This window comes from Macaca thibetana, chromosome 11 (genome assembly GCF_024542745.1).
Source record: "Macaca thibetana thibetana isolate TM-01 chromosome 11, ASM2454274v1, whole genome shotgun sequence".
Lineage (NCBI taxonomy): Eukaryota > Metazoa > Chordata > Mammalia > Primates > Cercopithecidae > Macaca > Macaca thibetana.
Window position 1 is genome coordinate 31,202,563 of NC_065588.1, and position 22,316 is coordinate 31,224,878.

Genomic DNA, 22,316 nt, shown 5'->3' on the forward strand with positions numbered 1-22,316 from the left:
GTTAACAGTCATTGTGCTATAAGGCTGTTGTACTGCCACGTCACAGTAAAAGCAGTATCATAAACCTCATAAACACAGGTAGGGCCGACCATACACCTTGCCCGTCCCAGGACACATGGACAGAGCAATCCTTCAATTCAGATAACCAATCAAGTACTTATTAAATATTTATAAGACATCAAATCCTATGTTTTATGCTGCATGGAAAGAAACAGACTAAAGAAAACTTTGGATTTTTTTAAATTTTTATCTTTTGGTTTTCCTTGAGACCGGATCTCACTGTCACCCAGGCTGGAGTGCAGTGGCATGACCACAGCTTGCTGCAGCCTCAACCTCCTGAGCTCAAGCAATCCTCCTGTCTCAGTCTCCTGAGTAGCTGGGGCTACAGGCACACACCACCATACTCGGCTGGTTATTTTTTTAATTTTTAGTAGAGACAAGGTCTCATTATTTGCCCAGACTGGTCTTGAACTCCTAGCCTCAAGCAGTCCTCCCACCTCAGCCTCCCAAAGTGCTGGGATCACAGGCATGAGTCACCACACCTAGCCAAGAAAATGTGTTTTTGTTTGTTTGTTTAAAACAGAGTCTCACTCTGTTGCCCAGGCAGGAGTGCAGTGGCACGATCTCAGCTCACTGCAGCCTCCACCTCTTAGATTTTCATGCCTCAGCCTTTTGAGTAGCTACAACTACAGGTGTGCACCACCACACCCAACTAATTTTTTTGTATTTTTAGTAGACAGGATTTCACCATGTTCGCCAGGCTGGTCTTGAACTCCTGGCCTCCCAAAGTGCTGGGATTACAGGTGTGAGCCACCACACCCAGTCAAGAAAATGTTTTCTGAATAGAGCTCACAAATACTTTATATTAACAAAAATTTACATAAAACAGCATAAAATTAGGTATCTAAAACAAAGAAAGCACCGTTAGTACTTTTAATATGTTAACTTAGCAAACAAACAAAATCCTCAAGAGTAGCAGGCTTTAAAAGAATGAGTCTAGTGGGATGTTTAAGACTTCCTAAATAACTAACATCAACAGACACCTCTATGCTGCTGAGGAAAACTCACTCCCCTAGGAAGTACTTAATAGCTTTAAACTATTTGAAATTTCAATTATCTGACCATTTTTTGTTTTGTTTTGGGAGACGGAGTTTCACTCTTATTGCCCAGGCTATAGTGCAATGAGGTGATCTCGGCTCACCACAACCTCTGCCTCCCGCGTTCAAGCAATTCTCCTGCCTCAGCCTCCCCAATAGCTGGGATTACAGGCATGCACCACCACGCCCAGCTAATATTGTATTTTTAGTAGACACGGGGTTTCTCCATGTTGGTCAGGCTGGTCTTGAACCCCCAACCTCAGGTGATCCTCCTGCTTTGACCTCCCAAAGTGCTGGGATTACAGGTGTGAGCCTCCACGCCTGGCCCAAACTGCAATTTTAAGTCTTAAAAATTACGTAGGATTTGGAAGGCACCAAGGAGTGATTAGATGGCATCAAGTCGGTAGGGACAACAGGCAAAGTCAACAAGCAAAGTTGTGGAAGCCAAACACACTCCAGGACTCAGCTCAAACAAAAATAGGACCTTCAAACACTTTCTAGGAATTCTCAACTATATTTTACAGCAAGCAGAAATCACTGCAGATTTTGGAAAGGATGACACAAAAAGAATACCTAACATTTATAAAGGAATTTATTTTGTTTTACAAAGCCATTTTTTATTTGATTATCCCCAGTTCTCTGATTAGAAAATTACGGTTAAACGTCAAGTGACTCCAGAATCACACATCTGCTAGTGAGAAGAGCCAAAATTCAAATCCAGATCTATAACTCTAGGTCCAATGCCTTTCCAGTACACCACAAAATGTCTCGAAAAGAGAATACAGGGCTGGGCACGGTGGCTCAGGCCTGTAATCCCAGGACTTTGGGAGGCCAAGCAGGGCAGATCACCTGAGGTCAGGAGGTCAAGACCAGCATGGCCAACATGGCAAAACCCTGTACCTACTAAAAATACAAAAATTAGCTGGGCATGGTGGCAGGCGCCTGTAATCCCAGCTACTCGGGAGGCTGAGGCAGGACAATCACTTGAATCCAGGAGGCGGAAGTTGCAGTGAGCTGAGATAGTGCCAGTGAGCTGAGATAGTGCCACTGCACTCCAGCCTGGGTGACAGAATAAGACTCCATCTCAAAAAAAAAAGAACGAAAGATAAGAGAATACAGGCCAGGTATGTGCAGGATGCACAGAAGCAAACACATAACCAGAAGCGCAGACCCTTTAGTTGGTGATATATAAAAATGCACGTCTCCCAACTGCTTCAATGCACAAAGGTGCTAGCAATTTATAATGTACCTGGTGAACACCCTGTTTCAGTTTGAGCCTCCACAATCTACACACCTTATTATAAAAGGAATTTATTTTCAGTCTCCAACTACTACACGGCACAGTTTCACAATAAAAATCTAAAATTGCACTGAATATATTCCCTTAAGTAAGGCAAAAGTGAGATATCACTTTCCCTATAATTAAGGGAAAGGGCTAAGAATATACGTATGAATAATCAGTTCCTCCGCCTTCAAGTGATAAAAGAAAATTAGTGTTTCCCAAATGTTCATTAAAACATCTAGTGAGGACCGGGTATGATGGTTCATGCATGTAATCCTAGCACTTTTGGGAAGCCGAGGTGGGTGGATTGCTTGAGCTAAGTTTGAGACCAGCCTGGGCAACATGGCAAAACCCCATCTCTACTAAAAATACAAAAAATTAGCCAGGCACGGTGGCGCATGTCTGTAGTCCCAGCTACTCGGGAGGCTTATGCACAAAAATTGCTTGTACCCGAGAGACGGAGGCTGCAGTGATCTAAGATCACACCACTGTACTCCAGCCTGGGTGATAGAGCAAGACCCTGTTTCAAATAAATAAATAAATAAATAAATAAATAAATAAAACAAAACATCTAGTGAGAAAGGAAGGTAGTGTTAAATCTTTAGGGAGATGCGGGGTTGAGAGCTGGTTAGGAAAGGGAAATGTATAATTAAAATACATATACACATTTATATTACCTAAATATATTACTACATCTCTACCACTTATTAAGTGGCCCAGATCAAGGTTAAATCACCCCTTCGTGCTTCCTATTCTGAGCTCTAAAATGGAAATAAGTGAGATCATTACATACGTAAAGTGCTTAGTACACCAAAATGCACAAAAAATGTGAGTTCTCCTGCACTCCTCACTTTACTGTCACTAAACTTAAATGTCTTTTTCCATTATTCTAAAATAAGCATGATAACCATTTGTCTTGATTGATAATGTTTTCTCTAACAGGGCCCTATAGATTTTTATAAGTACTGAGAGCTACAATACAGGTCGGTCCACAACCCCTAGCGGCAATTCTGAGAAAGCTCTGGAAACACAAAGTGTATTCCTAACCTATCTGGCCACAAAATCTGACATGACCTACACTATGATTATAAGCAAACAAACCTGACTAGCCTATGTACCATCTATTTATTCCACTAAATGTGAATACTGCTACTTTTTGCTGTAAAAATACTAATGTGTTTGGTTCAATAATGCTCCTTCAAACCCCAAGGGTAATAGAGATATTTATTAGACAATAACATTATATGCAGTGTATTTCCTTTTCAAAATCTAAAATCTAAATTCCAAAATACAGACGTGCCACTACAGCAATCCCCCAAAACTTCCAATAACAGCATGTGACCTGACATTAATTAGACATTCCTTTCTTATTCTATCAACACAACACACTGCCCCTTAAACCTGAAAGCAAGCCCTGAGGTTGGCTGTATTTCAAAATGTGAGTTATGATTTCTAAAGTTACTTTCCAGAAAACCTGAGCTTTGGTCTCAGATTGTCCCCTAATTATTTACGTACCTTCTTGCACATCTGCAGGACTCGATTTCCTTATGGATAAAAATCAAGTAAACGAGCTAGAAATGCACCTTCTAGAAAATTAAGATGTCAGTAAAGACATCAGAGTGGTCTCAGTACAATCTGAAGTGGTTAGCTAGTAGAAATACTCTCAAGACATCATCATCAGAAAGAGTGCTAAGATTTCACAGAAATAAGGTAACATCTCTACCAAGTCAATATTGCCTTCCAGTGCTCTTTATGAAAAGCAATAAAGGAAAAAATGATCCACACATGCCATACACCACCCCCAGCCAAAAATAACAAAACAATTATTAAGTACTAATGTTGTAATATCAAACTTACTATGACGTTTAAATTCCTTCTGCAGTTTACTGATCTGGTTGCTTTTTATCCTGTTCCCAGATAGAGTTTTCACTTTCTTTGGTTTCAATGTAGTCTTTAGACTGGGTCCAGCCCTTGCATCTACCACCTGGAAGAAAATACTGAATATTTAATAATATTTTTAAAATGATACTAGTGTATCCCTTTGGTTCAGATCCGTGCCTATTTGAGAACCACAGTTTTACACTGAAAAGAGGGTGAAACTCGTCCATGTGCACCTTTAATTATCACATGACATAAGGGAATAAATAATATTTATCTAGTGGGGTTTTTTAAGATACTCTTTCCTGTAAAGTGGGTAATAGTGGGAGTCTGTTGGAAAAAAATTTAAATAGATTTGTATATGGGATAATCGTTACTGGATGACCCAACTAGGTTAAGAATCAAACCTAAAAACAACTCCATTTCTACAGGATAATGTTTTGCAGTTTATGAAAAGCTTTCACATACTTTTTATCTTCAATACAAAGCAATAAACGGGGCTATTTTTGTTACTCCAATTTTAGACGGAAGGAAAACAAGGCAAAGAGAAATTATGCATTTTGCCTTATTTTACCAAGCGAGTAAATGGGTTAAGAGGGGTGGAGAGGGGAAAAGACTGGAATCAAGGTCTTCAGGTCTTTATGCTTTTTTCACTACACACCTTAATCTCTGAGGTGAGTTATATGACAGCAATAGCATGTTCTCCCACAGTCTAGCCGAGCCATTGATCTCGCCCCATATGGCCCTGTTTCTTAGGTATTCATTCACATTTATTAGTTGCAGATTTCTACCCCATGTAAAAAGGAACGTTGTTACCATCTTCAAAATCATGACCTATTATAATAGCATAACACTGTTATCAAAGGACAATGTAAGGCTAGTGTGAATGATAACTATGTGTTATACCCTCTACATATCATCTCATCCAGTTCTCACAGCTGCTCTGTAACAGAGCTATTATCTTTGCACTTCATAAATAAATGTAACCTGCCCAAAGTCCACATCTAGTAGTGGTAAAGGCAAAATTCAAATTCAAGTCTGATCCTAAAATCTATGTGCTCATTAGTACCAACCTGAGTTCAAAGGATGATGTTATCCAAAGAGATTTAAGAAAAAGGATTCACATCTAATTAACTCTAGGAATTACTGAGTTAAGCCTAAAAATAGGTGAATGCTTACTGTGAATCTCCAAAAGGGAGATATTGGCTACAGTCTTAAGGAAATGCCATACCAGGCTATTCTGTTCTAAAGATGCCAAAATGTTAGGCAATTATATCTGAGCAGCAGCTAGTGTTTTTCTTTATTCTTTTCAGACTTTTCTACCCTAGGGATATATTACTTCCTAAATTAGGGGGAAATTAATGTTACTTTAAATATAATAGAGGTATAATTGAAAAAAAGAAAATGGACTAACATGATTCCAGTTTTTTTTTGATCCTGCTGGCAACTTCTTCCATCTTTTCACAAGCAGGACACAGGCATTGCAGATGTCTCCTGAACGAGTCTCATGCAATCTGATAAGAAAACAATCAAACCTTTATCAGTCTCCCTTACCTTAAAGAATTCAAGCAAGCACATTTCCTTTGGGAAAAAAACTGTATCTATATATGGTTTATAGATACAATTTAATCATCCTGGATGATCCCATTCCATTGTTTCTATAGAATATTTCAGAAATAAAATTATCTTCTAGATTCAACAAACCAATTCTACGTACTGCAATTTGGTTATTTTGAAATAAGAAATGCTTTTAAAATTAAATAGGCCAGGCTGGGTGTGGTGGCTCACGCCAGCAATCCCAGCACTTTGAGAGTCTGAGGCGGGTGCATCACTTGAGGTCAGGAGTTCGAGACCAGCCTGGCCAACATGATGAAATCCTGTGTCTCTCCTAAAAATACAAAAATTAGCCTGCTGGCACACACCTGTAGTCCCAGCTACTCAGGAGGTTTAGGCAGGAGAATCGCTTGAACCCAGGAAGCAGAGGTTGCAGTGAGCCAAGATCGCACTACTGCACTCCAGCCTGGGCAACAAGAGTGAGACTCCATCTCAAAAAAAAATAATAATAAATTAAATAATTAAATAGGCTGGTGCGGTGGCTCACACCTGTAATCCCAGCACATCGGAAGACCAAGGTGGGAAGATCACCTGAGTGCAGGAGTTCGAGACCAGCCTGGGCAACAAAAGGAGACCCCCATCTCTACTTTAAAATAAAAAAAAAGAAATTTAATTAAAAAATGCTTTTAAAATTAAGGAGTAAAACTCAAGACCTAAAAGAGATTCTGATTATCATGGTTTTAAATAATGCTGTTTAATCAATCTTTCTTGAAATGTGTAGATATATTTCTTTTTTGGTGAGGGCGTGGAGGTGAATAGGATCTCACTCTGTCACCCAGGCTGGAATGCAGTGGTGGGATTATGGCTCACTACAGCCTCAACTTCCCAGGTTCAAGAGATCCTTCCACTTCAGCCTCCCTAGTAGCTGGGACCACAGGCACATGCCACCACGTCTGGCTAATTTTTCTATTTTTTGTAGAGACAGGGTTTCACCATGTTGCCCAGGCTTTGTCTCCAACCCCTGGGCTCAAATGATCTGTCTGCCTTGGCCTCCCAAAGTGCTGGGATTACAGGTGTGAGCCACCGCACCCGGCCTGTGTAGTTATTTCATAAGTATCAAAATGCTACCCTTTGGCAAGTAAAATAATGTGTCATAATATTCTAGTTTCGCCGGGCGCGGTGGCTCAAGCCTGTAATCCCAGCACTTTGGGAGGCCGAGACGGGCGGATCACGAGGTCAGGAGATCGACACCATCCTGGCTAACACGGTGAAACCCCATCTCTACTAAAAAATACAAAAAAAAAACTAGCCAGGCGAGGTGGCGAGCGCCTCTAGTCCCAGCTACTCGGGAGGCTGAGGCAGGAGAATGGCGGGAACCCGGGAGGCGGAGCTTGCAGTGAGCTGAGATCCGGCCACAGCACTCCAGCCTGGGCGACAGAGCGAGACTCCGTCTCAAAAAAAAAAAAAAAAAATTCTAGTTTCACAGCAAACAAAACCAGAGAAGGACTGTAGTTTTAAAAAATGAAAATGGCCAGATGAGATGGCTTATGTCTGTAATCCCAGCACTTTAGGAGGCCGAGGCAGCCGGGAGTTCGAGACCAGCCTGGGCAACATCGCAAAATCCTGTCTCTACAAAAAAATAAGAAAAATTAGCAGGGTATGATAGTGCATGCCTGTAGTCCCAGCTACTCAGGAGAATGAGGTGGGAGAATCACCTGAGGCCAGTGAGGTCAAGGCTGCAGTGAGCCATGATAGTGATACTGTACTTCTGCCTGGGTGACAGAGTGAGACTCTGACTCAAACAAACAAACAAACTATTATATTGCTGGTGCACACCTGTAGTCCCAGCTAGTCGAGAGGCTCAGACAGGAGGATCACTTGAGCCCAAAAGTTCAAGGCTGTAATGCACAATGATCACACCTGTGAACAGTTACTGCACTCCAACCTAGGCAACACAGGAAGACATTGTCTCTTTAAAAAAGAAAAGAAATAATGATTTCCCCTCTTAGAAATTACTTTCACCACCTTTTCTTATCGAAACATTTGTTCATCGTTTATTGTTAATCCTGGACTTTGTAATTATTCTGAAGGTTGTCAAAAAGGTCTGTGCCAACCATTCCTTTTTAAATTTTATTTTTATTTTAGTATCTTCATTTCCTCAACCTCCCAGGCTCAGGTGATCCTCTCACTTCAGCCTCCGACGTAGCTAGGACTACAGGCAAGCACCTCCATGTCCAGCAAGTCTTTTTGTTTGTATTTTTTATAGAGATGGGTTTCGCCATGTTACCCAGGTGGTCTCAAGCTCCTGGTTCAAGTGACCGACCTGCCTCAGCCTCCCAAAGTGCTGGGATTACTGGCGTGAGCCACTGCACCCTTTCAAGGGAAATTTTTTTTTTTTTTGAGATGGAGTCTCGCTCTGTCGCCAGGCGGGAGTGCAGCGGCATGATCTCGGCTCACTACAACCTCCGCCTCCTGGGTTCAAGCGATTCTCCTGCCTCAGCATCCTAAGTAACTGGGACTATAAGTGTGCGCCACCACGCCCAGCTTATTTTTGTATTTTTAGTAGAGGCAGGGTTTCACCGTGTTGGCCAGGATGGTCTCGATCTCTTGACCTCGTGATCTGCCTGCCTCGGGCTCCCAAAGTGCTCTCAGATTACTGGTGTGAGCCGCTGCACCCAGTCAACAGTAATTTTTTTAAAAGCCTTTTTAAAAATTAACCACAAAAGGAAGTCAACAACAAAAGGGTTTGTCTAGCTACAACTGTAAGGGGCTTCACAATTAATGTGGTAGCTCCTCATAATCTGGAAAAAAGTAGGCTGTCAGCGTTGTTTGATTCATTTAAAAAGCAGGAGACTTAAACAGCCTAAATTAGAATAAGTGATTTTTATTATTAGCACATTGTTCCAATCACCTTGCTTACAAATATTTCTGTATGCTGTGGTATTTTTTCACTCTAAGAATAGTAAAAACATCAGGTGATCTTACCCAAAACAGCTCTGGAAGTCCTTTTCATAGCGTTTACTGTCAGTGAATCGAGAACTGGAGGACTTAGCTCTGCAAATACAGCAGCCCTCTATACTTCGGTACATCTTTGGCTTGTGAAAACCAAACATCTTTTCTTCTGGGCAATAGTCTGTAAAGCCAAGGGAATTGACACATCTTTGTTGAGGGCTGTAACAAGGAACCATTAAAGAGTTCTCTCTGCTCCACCCCACCCCCAAGCAACTTGGTATTATATGACCAAGACAGGCAGGCAGCTCAGGGGAAGACCTCCTGGATCTACCTCCATTCTTGGCACTATCATGGCAAATGTATAAAACACAAAGAAAAGTTTAGTTACTTAAGGAGGACTCTACTACCTCCTACCTCGCCTAGCAAACACGCACTCTAAAAATGGGGAACAGGAGCATTTTTTAAAATCAGGTTTTTAAGTAAGAAATGCCACAAACAATCCTGTAAAATAATGAAGCTGTACACAATCAAGGATGTATCCTTAAATTTAAGACACACCTTTTTATTTTGCATCTTTGCATTAACGTGATTCCCCTCTGGGGAAGTTTTGAGCATTTACCATGAACACTATTTGATACTAAGTACACAACTAGCTCACTATGCATAGCCCATACTACTTTGCCTAATGGGAATTCAGAGGGGATTTCTTCTGTGATAAATGGGAAGTTCTAAGCAACAGGGTCAAGCTTGGCCCTGAATTGAAACTGCTGAAAGGAAGATGTAAAATTCACAAAAATCCAAGGTTAGAATAATAATAATAATTCCATGTATCATTAAGACAAAAAAAGAACGAGCTCATGTTGTCTGACCGCTGATCTGCCCCTTAGTTGTTAAGAGGTTTGTGGACCTCTTCTATGAGGCTTTGTGCTGAGAGTAGTAAAAGTGGGAGGCAAATGTCCCAGAGGTGCAGAGTGAAATAAATTGCAGTCCTTCTGTTAAAAAAAAAAAAAAAATCTCAACATCAAGGAAGGAATGAAGAAAACAGCTCTGGAGCTGGATGCAAATATGTAGCTGGCAGTAAATCTGTACCTTAGGAAAAGTAATTTGGAATATCCAAATCAAGGGCCAGCTCACCAGAACATCTGGACTAAGAGACGTGATGAAAAGGCAATGAATATAGAAACTAAACTCCAATGGACAAGTCCAGAGGATGTTTGTATGTATGAGGGTCTAACATAAATTATCACATAAAGCAACAATAAAAGAAAAAAAAAATTTTTTTTTTTTTTTTGAGAGAGTCTCGCTCTGTCGCCCAGACTGGAGTGCGGTGGTGCGATCTCGGCTCACTGCAAGCTCCGCCTCCCAAGTTCAAGTGATTCTCCTGCCTCAGCCTCCCCAGCAGCTGGGACTGACTACAGGCGCCCGCCACCACACCCGGCTAACTTTTTGTATTTTTAGTAGAGACAGGGTTTCACCGTGTTAACCAGGATGGTCTCAATCTCCTGACCTCGTAATCCGCCTGCCTCGGCCTCCCAAAGTGCTGGGATTACAGGCGTGAACCACCGTGCCTGGCCAAGAAAATTATTAATACCACTTTCGTGTCCATAGTTTTAGGAGTTATAACCACAGAACAGTATCTTTTTAAAGTTGTTTTAGACATAAACTTAGATGACTAAACCTAAAGCTTCAGTACAGTCATGTGTTGATTAACAATGGGGATACATTCTGAGAAATGCATCATTGGGCATCCTGGTGCAAACATCAGCATCCTCACACAAACCAAGATGGCAATAGCCCACAATACCCCTAGGCTATATGGGATAGCCTACTGTTCCTAGGCAATAAACTTATACAGCATGTGACTGTACTGAATGCTGTAGGCAACTGTAATACAATGGTAAGAATCTGTGCATCTAAATACAGAAAACGTACAAAAAAATATGGTATTATAATCTTTTGGGACCAACATCATATATGCAGTCTATGGTTGACCAAAAAGTCCTTGTGTGACATATGGCTGTATTTGTCTTTGGATTATCTCATCTGATCCCATTCCATTCCAATTCTGGTTAGTATAATATAGCAAGTATTAATGAAAATGATTCAGAAGTAACCAAATATCCAGGCTTTTTATTATATGTCTTTTTTTGGTATTGAGGGGTTTTGAAATATAGACAAAAGTTTTACAACTTTTAAAAGAAAGTATTTTTAAAACTTTTATTAGCAAATAATTAGCTTAAAAATTGAAGCTTCCCTTTCAAACAGGCTATTGTTAATATAACTGTTCCTCTGCAATGTTTTTGTTGGTGAGAGAGGCAGGCCAAAGAGTGACATGGGGGCAAGGCAGAAGGCCTTGATGCATTTCAATAATTAAGTCTAAACAGTTACCTCTAAGAATTGTTCAAAAGAAACATTTTTAGTTGATAATAATTTTAGTTAAATGCTTGGGAATCTGATGCTTTGAGAGGAAGAAAAATGAGAAAGTACCCTCTACACAGTCGTAAGAAAAGGTCTAGAGAGGCCTGCTCAAATGAGGCAGATTTTTTTTTCTCAATCCAACAACAAACCCATATGATAACTGAAAAGAAAATCCTGAAGAAAATGGTTGCACGTTGCTTTGGAAAAAACAATGTCAAATGACAGAAGATTGCAGAAACAAGAAAGCAGAGTAGCAGTTATTGTTTTAATATGTATATTCCTGTTTTAAGGCACAATGTAATACGAACCTCGTCCTCACACCACCCTGTGCTCTTCTCCAAACTCACCCAACAGCTTGCATTACCATCAAGAAGGTCAGAGAACAGTTTCTCTAATACTCTACAACTTCATCCATAACTCTTGGAAACTTCAGCCTCCCTTCTCAGCAAGGACAAATGAAGCAGAGCAAAAAAGGCCAGTTCATTCCATTAATACACAGACCAAATCCTATTACGACAGATAGATTCCTATCTCTACCCTCACAATCTCTTTCCCTTCCCCCAAATAAACAAGTCCTCAAAGCTATCAGCATTCAGCTCATCTCTAGGATATGAACTACCTTCACGGAGGTTGGATTTGACCAAGACACCATAGTTTGTGCCAGTTACCACACTGGCAAGCTGTTAAGGATGTTAGGATTATAGATGAATACTGAGGCTTTCTTTTTAATCAGCAGCCATTGTCAATTAAGTGTTCCTCTTCAATGATTTTTTTCTGCTGGTGGGGACCTCCACAAAACTTACCCACCACCCCCTAGCAAGACATTCCAGTCATCAGCTGAGGAATATTCTTCTTAGACATGGGGGAGAATAGGCTGATGTCTTAGGATTCATAATCCATTTTTATACAGCTCCGTGACCTTACTTTTGTCCTGACTGACCTTACTTTTGTCCTTACTTTTGATCTGAGAGGGATCCAAATCCTAGGGCTTACCCTCTCCTAGGCAATGCTCAGTGAGAAATGCAATGAGGTGGCAGACACCTGTCCTTATGCAACACACAAGGAGCATGTGAACCTTTTAATGGATGACAACTTAATACATCTATTAAGCCTTTTCTGAGCTTATCCTCACACTTAAGAGGCACCTGGGAATCTGCAGTAAATACACAGGGGTTTCATTGTGGGCTTTGTTTACAGCAACCAAGTTAAGCAGTGATTGGTGTTTAACCATTTTGAGATTTGGGGATCCCTGAGATTAACTGATAGTATTTTCAAAAATCTACAAACCCATGAAATTTTTACAAAAACACTACTTAATCTCTAGAGGAAAACCAAGGACACAAAATGGTCTCTGAAACCAAGTTACTCTATATATTTAACAAAGTAGTGGGTGGGCATGGCATAAGTTGATTTTAAACTGGACATTTGTTTTTTCAAGCAACCTGGTGGTTCTTTAGAATACTGCTTTCCTAGTACCACATTTGTGCAATATTAAATGATTCCTCCAGTACAATCTATCTTATTTGTTCAAATGATACCATCAGCTCTGAAACTATCTGTGAATTTTGCCTCTATTCTCATAGGCATCATATCACTCGGCACTATGTTTTAAAGGAAGAAAGGTAATACTATCTGCTTTCTAACTGATTAATAGTTACAGCTGAGAACAGACCCATACAATCTCACCCTTAAACGTGTATCTGGAGAAAGAAGAGGAAAATTAAGCTGTGAGATTAAAGCCAAAAATCAAGAAAAACTTAAAATACTGATTATGAACCGTTATTTGTCTTCTAAAATTAAATAGTGGTATGGTTGCAAAACTCTGAGTATACTAAAAGCCACTGAATTGTACACATTACAAGAGTGAATCTTATGGTATATAAATGAGTGAATTTTATGGTACATGAATGATCTCAGTAAGCCTGTTTTTGAGACATTTAAAAATAAAAATAACTGAGGAATTCACTCATCTTTATCATCTTTGTAAGCTCAGCATCTAAGATTCCAGTCTCATAGTAGGTGTGTCAACCCAAATGAGAGACCCAAGATGGGAATCTCAATCAAACAAGGTTTATTAGGCCGAGCTTGAGGATGTGCACCCAGAGAGCACAAGTTCCAATAGCTTATAACCTGTGTTTCAAAGCAAGATTACATGAGGCATGGTATTCATACATTTTTTTAAACAGGGGGATACCTGCAGTACAGTGAAGCAACAATTACATTCTTGTCGATTTGATTGGTATTCAGTGATGTTACACATAAGGTAAAGTAAGTATGTGGCTGAGTGGGTAGGAGAGAAAGGTTAATAATTGCGTAGGCATCTCAGGGTCTGGCGGAAGGATGATTGATTCCATCCTGCCTTTGTTCTATATCTGACACACAAGTTTACAACCAGTACCTGTTAGTAAAATATTTAACAAACTCCAGTTACAAATGCACAAAGGGTCAGCCTCAGTAAATAGGCCATGGTTTTATTACCCATATGTCCAAACTGCAGCCATCTTGTCTCACTTTTCTCTTTTCTTCTGACACTATCATCATCATCTATCTGTCTATCTACAATATGTTTTCTTAAGGTCCTTGAAATAGAAAAAAAAAAACATTTCAAGATGTTTTTCAAGATTTGAGGGGTTACAGTTAAAACATGGCCATTTATGGGAGGTTCTAACAATGATCTAACTGACATAGCTGCCTTTGCACATATACATTCTTCAGCCAGAACAAATATTTAGAAGAGGCTGTGTCAATCCACTTTTCCTTGTATTTCCATTTTCCCCCTTTTGATCAACATTTCTCTTTAGAGAACACAAATGATCATACTTTATGTCCTTCTGTCTTCCCAGGAAGTCATGTCCCACGTTGGAGGGAAAGAGGTGAGATGAGGTTGATGTAGGCCTGAGGCAGACACTCCAAGGGTATGTAGTGGAATCTGCTGCTAAGCTTACAGGATAATTCTATCTACATTGTGCTACCAAAATGGGGGGGAGGGTGTTAATTTTTTTTTTTAATTAAGACAGGGTTTCACTACATTGCCCAGGCTGGTCCCAAACTCCTAGCCTCAAGCAGTCTTTCCACCTTGGCCTCCCAAGTGCTAGTGTGTGGGCCACTGCAACTGACCTATAATTCTGGTTTTAGCAATAGACTTACGTAGGTTGATTATAAATACCATGAGTAATTTAACTGATAGTAAGAGAAATAGGATAGACACTACGATTATATCAAGGTTTGAGATCCTTCTGTCATTTGTAAGTGTGATGATTGGACATTCACACATGTGTGAGATGCACCTCCCTCAACCCTGTTATGACATTGGTACTTTACCCATGAAAAAGGGTTTGAATTGCAGACTGGAAGAAATAGGAAGCCAATTAAACAGATCATTGAGAAGATCGGTAGTTTGTGCCCCTTGTAACCATTTAGCTTGCTTGAAAATTCTTTCTATGCAAGTCTCTACTTCACCTGAGGTGTTGATGTAAGTGCAGCAGGCAGTGTGAGCTACTGCACAGACTCCTTGTCCCAGCTACTTGACAGGCTAAGGTAGGAGGATCACCTGAGCCCAGGGAGGTCAAGGCTGTAGTAAGCCATGATCACACCACCACACTCCAGCCTAGGCGACAGAGCGAGACCCTCCCTCAAAAAAAAAAAAAAAAAGCTCCTTTCAATTTGCCAGCTATTTTGCCAGTTATTTACACTATGTGCCCATCCTTGGGTTGGTGGGTGTGGCCCAATGCCACCTACCAAAATGTATCTATTAACTATTCATTCATGGGTAAGTTGTTTAAAACATGAGTGAGCCATGGATTGGTTTTACTGCAGGTCTTACAAAAGCCTGCATAAGCATGACACATAACAAACAAGACGTGCTGGCACAATTTCCTTTTGCTTTTTCTCCTTTGGACATTCAGTTGCCAGTTATGACAGTAACGGTGGGAAGCCAGGAATGTGCAGGGACAGCGGCCTGGAAAAGATGAGGAATTAAGTTTGTGTTCCAGATAAGTTAGAGAATTTGTCCCTGATTGGCTTCCTGATAGACAGGCCTGGGGGCGGTGGGAAGGGGTGAGACTTAGAGGATATAATTAAGCACAGAATGAAAATATGGCCTGGCTTTAGAAGCTGAATTTGAATTTGGAAAGGGACACTTGGAGAGAACTGGTGCAAGTATATGGTAACATTTGGAGTGTCAGAAAAATCAATCACAGGTGCAACAAGTAGTATGTAATGATATTGAATGGCCCTAGGAAGCTGGTGACAAATCCAGCAATCTGAGAGACTGCCTCTATCTGCCACACTTTGGAAAAGTTTAGCTCATGAACTATTTTTCCATCATCAGCAGAGACCCTGAAAAGTCAAGTGTATATATATATTGGTGGCCATCATGTGTATGGAAACATTAACCAGGTTATATATCCTATAATCTGAGTCAAAGCAGACAAGGCCAATAGTCCCCAAAGTAAATATAATACTCTAAGAATGTTTAGACAGGAGATCATACAGGCCTGCTCTGAAGTCTTGGGTCAATTAGCTGTCCACTCAGATGTTGTCAACTTCTCGTCCTGGTTTCAGGGTTGAAGCTGTTTGGTGAATCAGAGACAGGGATCTTTGGTGGGAGTCATGGTCCATTCAGGAAGTTGTGCCTTTTTAAGGTGAGAGATATGGATCCGTGAGTCTACACCCTTTAACTCTGCTGTGCATGGATTACTCAACGGTACCTGGCAAGGGCCCCTCCACCAAGGCTGGAGGGAGTCCTTTATGAGATGTCTTTTCCAACAGACAAAACTTCCAGGTTGGAGGTCATGACCAGAATCTTCATCTCCCAGGAGTACACTGTGGGACGTGTCTTGCACTAAGGTCTGCCTTTTCATGAGTTGGTGAATGAGTCCCTTAAAATAGTGCAAGATGTCCCCATTCAGTAAATTTGGATCAGTCATCTTGATTCCCACGTGCCTGGGTCTTCCAGTTACAATTTCATGAGAAGAGAGCTGATAAAGGGATGGATCAAAGGTTGAACAATACCAAGGGAAGTGCCTTCGGCCAGCAGAGGCGAAAAGCCTCCATAAATTTAGCCAATTTTTTCTATTATTCCATTGGTCCATTGCACCAATCCAGGGACTTAGCCAATTGTGCTATTATTCCATTGCTCCATTCTACCAATCCAGAGGACTAAGGGTAGTAGGCACAATCAAAATACTGAAATATAGGCCAATTTTTTTCTTTTTTTTTTTTTGAGATCAAGTCTCACTCTGTCACCTAGGGTGGAGTGCAGTGGTGCGATCTTGGCTTACTGCAACCTCCGCCTGCCGGGTTCAAGTGATTCTTCTGCCTCAGCCTCCTGAGTGGCTGGGACTACAGGCATGCGCCACGATGACCAGCTAATTTTTGTATTGTTAGGGGAGACAGAATTTCATCATGTTAGCCAGGCTGGTCTTAAACTCCTGGCCTCAGGTGATCCGCCCACCTCAGCTTCACAAAGTGCTGGGATTACAGACGTGAGCCACTGCGCCCAGCCCCAAATTTTACAAATGCTCAATGACCTGGGCAGTAAAATAAGTTCCCCTACTGCTGTGAAGTTCAAAAGGGGACTCCCCACAATGGGGTAATCCTTTCTAATAAGATTTTACCCACTACCATTGACCATCAGCAGGATGGGCAATTGCGTTACCCAATGCAAAGACATGCATGTCATTACCAATGCATGTTTATATGCTTAAGATGGTGGCAGCTGGATAAAATCAAGCTGCCACATCTCAAAAGGTCTAGGTAGAAAAAGAAAATGACCCTGAGCCCCATAAAGGGGTTTTCCAGGATTGTGTTTTGGGTAGATGGTACACTGTGAATCAATCTTCTGTGCCATGATGACAGTTTCCAATAATATTGTTTATAATAGGATATCATTTTATCTGAATTCCAATGGGTCAAGCTGTAAATGTGTTCCATGAAGGGCATCTGACACCCCACTAGGATGATGGGTTTATCATTAGGTCCATACCATAGTTCAGTTTGGGGGAAAAAGTACCCCCACTTTCATTTCCAGGTAGATCTTTCTTCGGTGGAAGCTAAGTCTTGGATTTCCTTTAGCGTAGACTTAACTGTTTAAGTCTCACAGTCATTCCAAGGATCGGACTGGTGTCTCAAACACAGCTCTCCTTAGCTACTGCATCAGCAAATTGACTACCTTGATTCTATGTTGTGTCTAATTCAGAGCGGCCTGGAACCTTTATAATTGCCAAAAGCGAGCTCCAAGACTAGTCCATTTTTTATGGGTTGCCCTGAGAAGGTTAAATACCCTCTCTCTTTCCATAGCATTCCCAAGTTATGAGCACCACTGGATGCATAGGGGCATAATTTTTGCCACTTTATTCTTTGCTAGTTGACAAGTTTGAGTCACGGCAATCAGTTCAGCCAATTGGGCTGACTTAGCCTGAAGAAGACCAGCTTCAATGACCATGGCACATCCTGCTTTAAACTTACTACCTTCTCCCCTCAAGTAAGATACATCTGTAAACCATTCTGTCTAGGCATTATCTAGTGGTGACTCTTGTAGGTCTGTCCTTGGGATAAAAATTTGGGTATGTCATCAGGATGAAGTCATGAGAGATCTTGTCAGAAGACTGGCCAGGCCTGGTGCAGTGGCTCATGCCTATAATCCTAGCACTTTGTGGTCTGCTAAATTCATATTTGGGAAAAAGTAAGTGGGGCACTGTATATCCCTGTGACATCACATTTAAAGTATCCCGTCATTCTCTCCAGGTAAAGGCAAACAAATACTAACTACCTGGATGTATAGGGATGCTTAAAAAGGCACTACAGAGATCCACAAGTACCACTGAAGGTGGGCAGATTGCTTGAGCCCATGAGTTCGAGACCAGCCTGGGCAACATGGTAAACCTTGTCTCTACAAAAAATACAAAAATCAGCCAGGTGCAATGGTGCACACCTGTAGTCCTAGCTACTGGGGAGACTGAGGCAGGCAGATTAACTGAGCCCAGGAGGTCGAGGCAGCAGTGAGCTGTGATCATGCCACTGCACTCCAGCCTGGGTGACAAAGCAAGACCCTGTCTAAAAAAAAGAGAGAGAGAGAGAGAGAGGCCAGGTTAGAATCATTGCAACAAGAGACAGTAACATTAGAGGATAGTAAAATTAAGACCTAATAGGAAGTCAATCTATTGAAAGATAAGTGTTAAGTTATGATGAGAATTCAGAAGTAGCTCAACTGAATGTGGAATGAAGGCAGTAAGGGAGGGGACCCCAAGACTGTCTCTCCAACAATTTTATAGAGAAGGGCTGTAGCTGATATTGCCCTTACACAAGGGGGCAGCCCTCGAGTCACTGGATCTAACTGCTGACTATAATAGCCTATAGGTCTTTGCTGGTCACCATGTTTGAGTCAACATACCAAATGTGTTTCCCCATCTTCATGAAGAGAAAGAAAGTTCATAGTTTGGGTGTCTTATTGCTGGGGCATTTATTAATCTTTTTTTTTTAAAAAAAAAAAAAAAGACTCCTGCTCTGTCACTCAGGCTGGAAGGCAGTCAGCTCACTGCAACCTCTGCCTCCTTCAAGCGATTCTCCTGCCTCAGCCTCCCACGTAACTGGGACTATGGACGTTTTGCCAACATATCTAGCTAATTTTTGTATTTTTAGTAAAGACACGGTTTCACCATGTTGCCCGGGCTGGTCTTGAACGCCTGGCCACAACTATTTGCCTGCCTCGGCCTCCCAAAGTGCTGGGATTACAGGCATCAACCACCACACCTGGCCTACTAATCTTTCTTTAATTTGTTGCACAGCTGGTTGTCCCTCACGAGTCCACATGATGGGACCAGGCCGGTCATTCTTTAAACAGATATAAAAGGGTTGAGTCGCACGATAAAAATTTAGTATCCAGCTTCTACAATAGCAAGCCAACTCCAAGAACCCTCTAAGCTATTTTTTAGTAGTAAGCATCAAAAAAGCTAAGATTCCTTTGATTCTATCAGGATTGATGCTCAACCCTTTGGCTGACATGACATGTCCCACATGTCTGACTTGAGAAAGACAAAATTAAAGTTTACTCTTAGACACCTTGTGCCCTGTAATGGCCAATTGTTGAAGGAAGTACAAGTTTTCTTCTTCAGAGGAAGAAAGTGTGTCAGAGCAAAGGAGGAGGTCATGCACACACTGGATGAGGGATGAGGATCCCCTGAGAGAAGTCCGAGTCTGCTAAATTCGTATTTCAGTATTTGGGAAAAGTAAGAGGCACTGTATATCACTGTGACATCCCAGTCCAAGTATCCCGTCATTCTCTCCAGGTAAAGGCAAACAAATACTGACTACCTGGATGTATAGGGATGCTTTAAAAAGGCACTACAGAGACCCACAACTGAAAAATATTGTCAGGGACAGGCACAGTGGCTCACACCTATAATCCCAGCACTTTGGGAGGCTGAAGCGGGTGGATCACTTGAGGTCAGGAGTTCGAGACCAGCCTGGCCAACATCATGAAACCCCGTCTCTACTAAAAATACAAAAATAAGCCGGGTGTGGTGGTGCACGCCTTTAATCCTAGCTACTTGGCAGGCTGAGGCAGGAGAATCGCTTGATTCCGGGAGGTGGAGGCTGCAGTGAGCTGAGATTGTGCCACTGTACTCCAGCCTAGGGGACAGAGTGAGATTCCGTCTCAAAAAAAAAAAAAAAGAACACTATCGTCATTGATGTTTGGTACGGCAGACAGAAGTATGAAGGTTAAGAAGCACTGGATATCTAGGTATTATAATACCGTCTACAGCCCTTAAGTTCTGTACAAATCTCCATCCCCTTCCCATTTGGTTCTCTGACAAGGAAAATGGGGGTGTTGCAGGGACTGGTGCAGGGAATAGTAAAACTTCTCTCAAGATAATCTCATGATTGGGGCAACTCCACCTAAGGCTTCTTGCCATAGTGGCTATTATTTTACGTTAAGCAAGGGATTCATAGTGTTAATCTCAACCTTTATTGGAGCAGCTGAGAGTATCTTTCCTATGTCTGTGTTAGACTGGGACCACAGCTGGTAAGACATAGTTTCAAGTAAACGCTCAGCTTCTGGCATTAGTAGAAAAGTTGAAGTTTAAAAGGAGCCTTATGGTTTCCTTCCCTTTATTATATTTCTTTTTGTTTTCCCATTTTCCCAATCACATGAGGGTGTGTTTACACCACTAACATCAATTTGTGATTTTTTTTTGAGACATAGTCTCACTCCGTTGCCCAGGCTGGAGTGCAATGGTGTGATCTCGGTTCACCGCAACCTCCGCCTCCCAGGTTCAAGCAATTCACCTGCCTAAGCCTCCCAAGTAGCTGGGATTACAGGCATGCACCACCACGCTCGGCTACTTTTGTATTTTTTTTAGTAGAGACGGGGTTTCTCCATGTTGGTCAGGCTGGTCTCAAACTCCCGACCTCAGGTGATCTGCCCAACTCAGCCTCCCAAAGTGCTGGGATTACAGGTGTGAGCCACCGCACCCGGCCAACTTGTGATATATTATGAGAGCATTATTTTGTTTGCTTTCCCTAATCCCATGGTTCGAGTTCCAGAAACATTTCCCACTTTGAGGAAAAAGAGATGAGCATTATGGATGTTGTGGAAATTTCAATCCAGAAGGTTAAACAGGCACTTCTGGGCATATCTGGAAAACACGGGATTGGCTGAGGGTATCATATTCATAGCCCTTGGGAGGAAGCCAAACCCAATGAACCAGTAAAGCAAAGGTGTGAATTTAAACCAAGAGATAGGTTTATTAGGTATACCCACCATGTTAACTTTTTCATTCCTCTGAGAAATGGAAGTTTTCAAGTAAGGTGGAATTTATAACTGATACAGCAGCACCGGTGCTGATTATTGTGTTATTTTTTCCCCCAAGAGTGAGTTAAAGCAGCATAATGGGAGAAATGAAAACCCCCTATTTCCTCAGAGGATTCCTAGTTTTCCAGTTTATCATCCTGTTGTTTCCATTTCAGTATCTTGCAATTCCTTTTAAAATGCCCTAGTTTCTTGTAGTAGTGACAGACAAGGGGAGAAGAGCTCTTAGGACCAATAGACTTAATTTTCTTCTTCTTAGCCTGGGAGTTTTAAGAGGTTAACTGTTGCCATTGTTAAGTATACAGCCTTTTGATTTTCCTTTTTTATGACTGTACAGGACAACTGGTCAGCTAAGTTGACCTGTCATTAGTTCTGGCCATCACCTAGTCAGTCATGTGACATTTGACAATAGTGGGTAGTGCATCATCCAAATTGTTTGGGAAATCTTAATTTAATAATGTGTCATTTTTATTGTTTTCCAAGTTGTCCACTGACATCTGCAATATTGTTTTCATATTTTATCAAAGTGGGTAAAAAAAAAATCTACAACAGGCCCATCCGGATTCTGGCAGCATTGCTGGATTTTAATCCAATCTATGATCTTTTTTTTTTTTTTTTTCCTGAGACACAGTCTCACTCTGTCGCCCAGGCTGGAGTGCAGTGGTACAATCTCAGCTCACTGCAACTTCTGCCTCTGAGGTTCAAGCAATTCTCCTGCCTCAGTCTCCTGAGTAGCTAGGATTACAGGCATGTGCCATCACGACTGGCTAATTTTTGTACTTTTAGTAGAGATGGGGTTTCACCAGTTGACCAGGCTGGTCTCGAACCCCTGACCTCATGATCCACCCACCTCGGCCTCCCAAAGTGCCCGGCCATAATCTATGATCTTTTGAAAAAAACAAGGGAATGGCATTTAACAGAGAAGCTGCTCATACCCACACATCTTTGAGCCATCTTCTCAAAGTTGGGGAGCTGGCTGCAGCAGAGGTCATACTGGATTTTCAGGAACAAGATCTGTTAGGGGATCCAACCACACTGTGCTTTTTCTACCTATTCCTTAGCTTAAGCAGCTGAAACCAGCATGTAGACAAGCCGATAAATGTCGGAATGACCTGGGTCATAGATTTTAATTGTGAGTTCAAATTCTTTGGTAAAGCAAATCCGATCTTCATAAGGGTCAGGAAGTTCCTTAACTATGGCCCATAATTTGGCCTTCGACTAGGATTGATAAAGAATCAGGACTCCAGGCAGGCTGGGCACACACACTGCTGGTACTGGAAGTGAACCACTGGGACCAAGCATGAGCAAGCCAGTGAGTAGCTCC

General features: G+C 41.5%; 2 protein-coding genes and 1 non-coding gene across 11 annotated transcripts in view; 1 reads left to right on the forward strand and 2 right to left on the reverse strand.

Moving 5' to 3' along the window:
* Positions 1-22,316, reverse strand: part of DENND5B (DENN domain containing 5B) — a 330,200-nt gene that overhangs the window by 33,944 nt on the left and 273,940 nt on the right. The window lies entirely within an intron of this gene.
* SINHCAF (SIN3-HDAC complex associated factor) overlaps positions 1-22,316 on the reverse strand; it is a 46,041-nt gene that overhangs the window by 9,323 nt on the left and 14,402 nt on the right. For 5 of the 9 annotated variants that reach the window (XM_050750323.1, XM_050750331.1, XM_050750330.1 and 2 more), the window contains 3 exons: positions 8,797-8,944; positions 5,672-5,771; positions 4,237-4,363 (listed from right to left, as the gene is read on the reverse strand). In XM_050750323.1, coding sequence (XP_050606280.1) covers positions 4,237-4,363; positions 5,672-5,771; positions 8,797-8,944 — 375 coding nt within the window. Of the gene's footprint in view, positions 1-4,236; positions 4,364-5,671; positions 5,772-8,796; positions 8,945-15,673; positions 16,936-22,316 lie in introns of those variants that run through there. The other 4 variants (XM_050750325.1, XM_050750326.1, XM_050750327.1 and 1 more) reach the window with 2 other exon arrangements.
* LOC126931930 (small nucleolar RNA U13) lies at positions 14,412-14,510 on the forward strand. The gene has a single exon (XR_007718035.1). It is a non-coding gene; the product is annotated as a small nucleolar RNA U13 (small nucleolar RNA).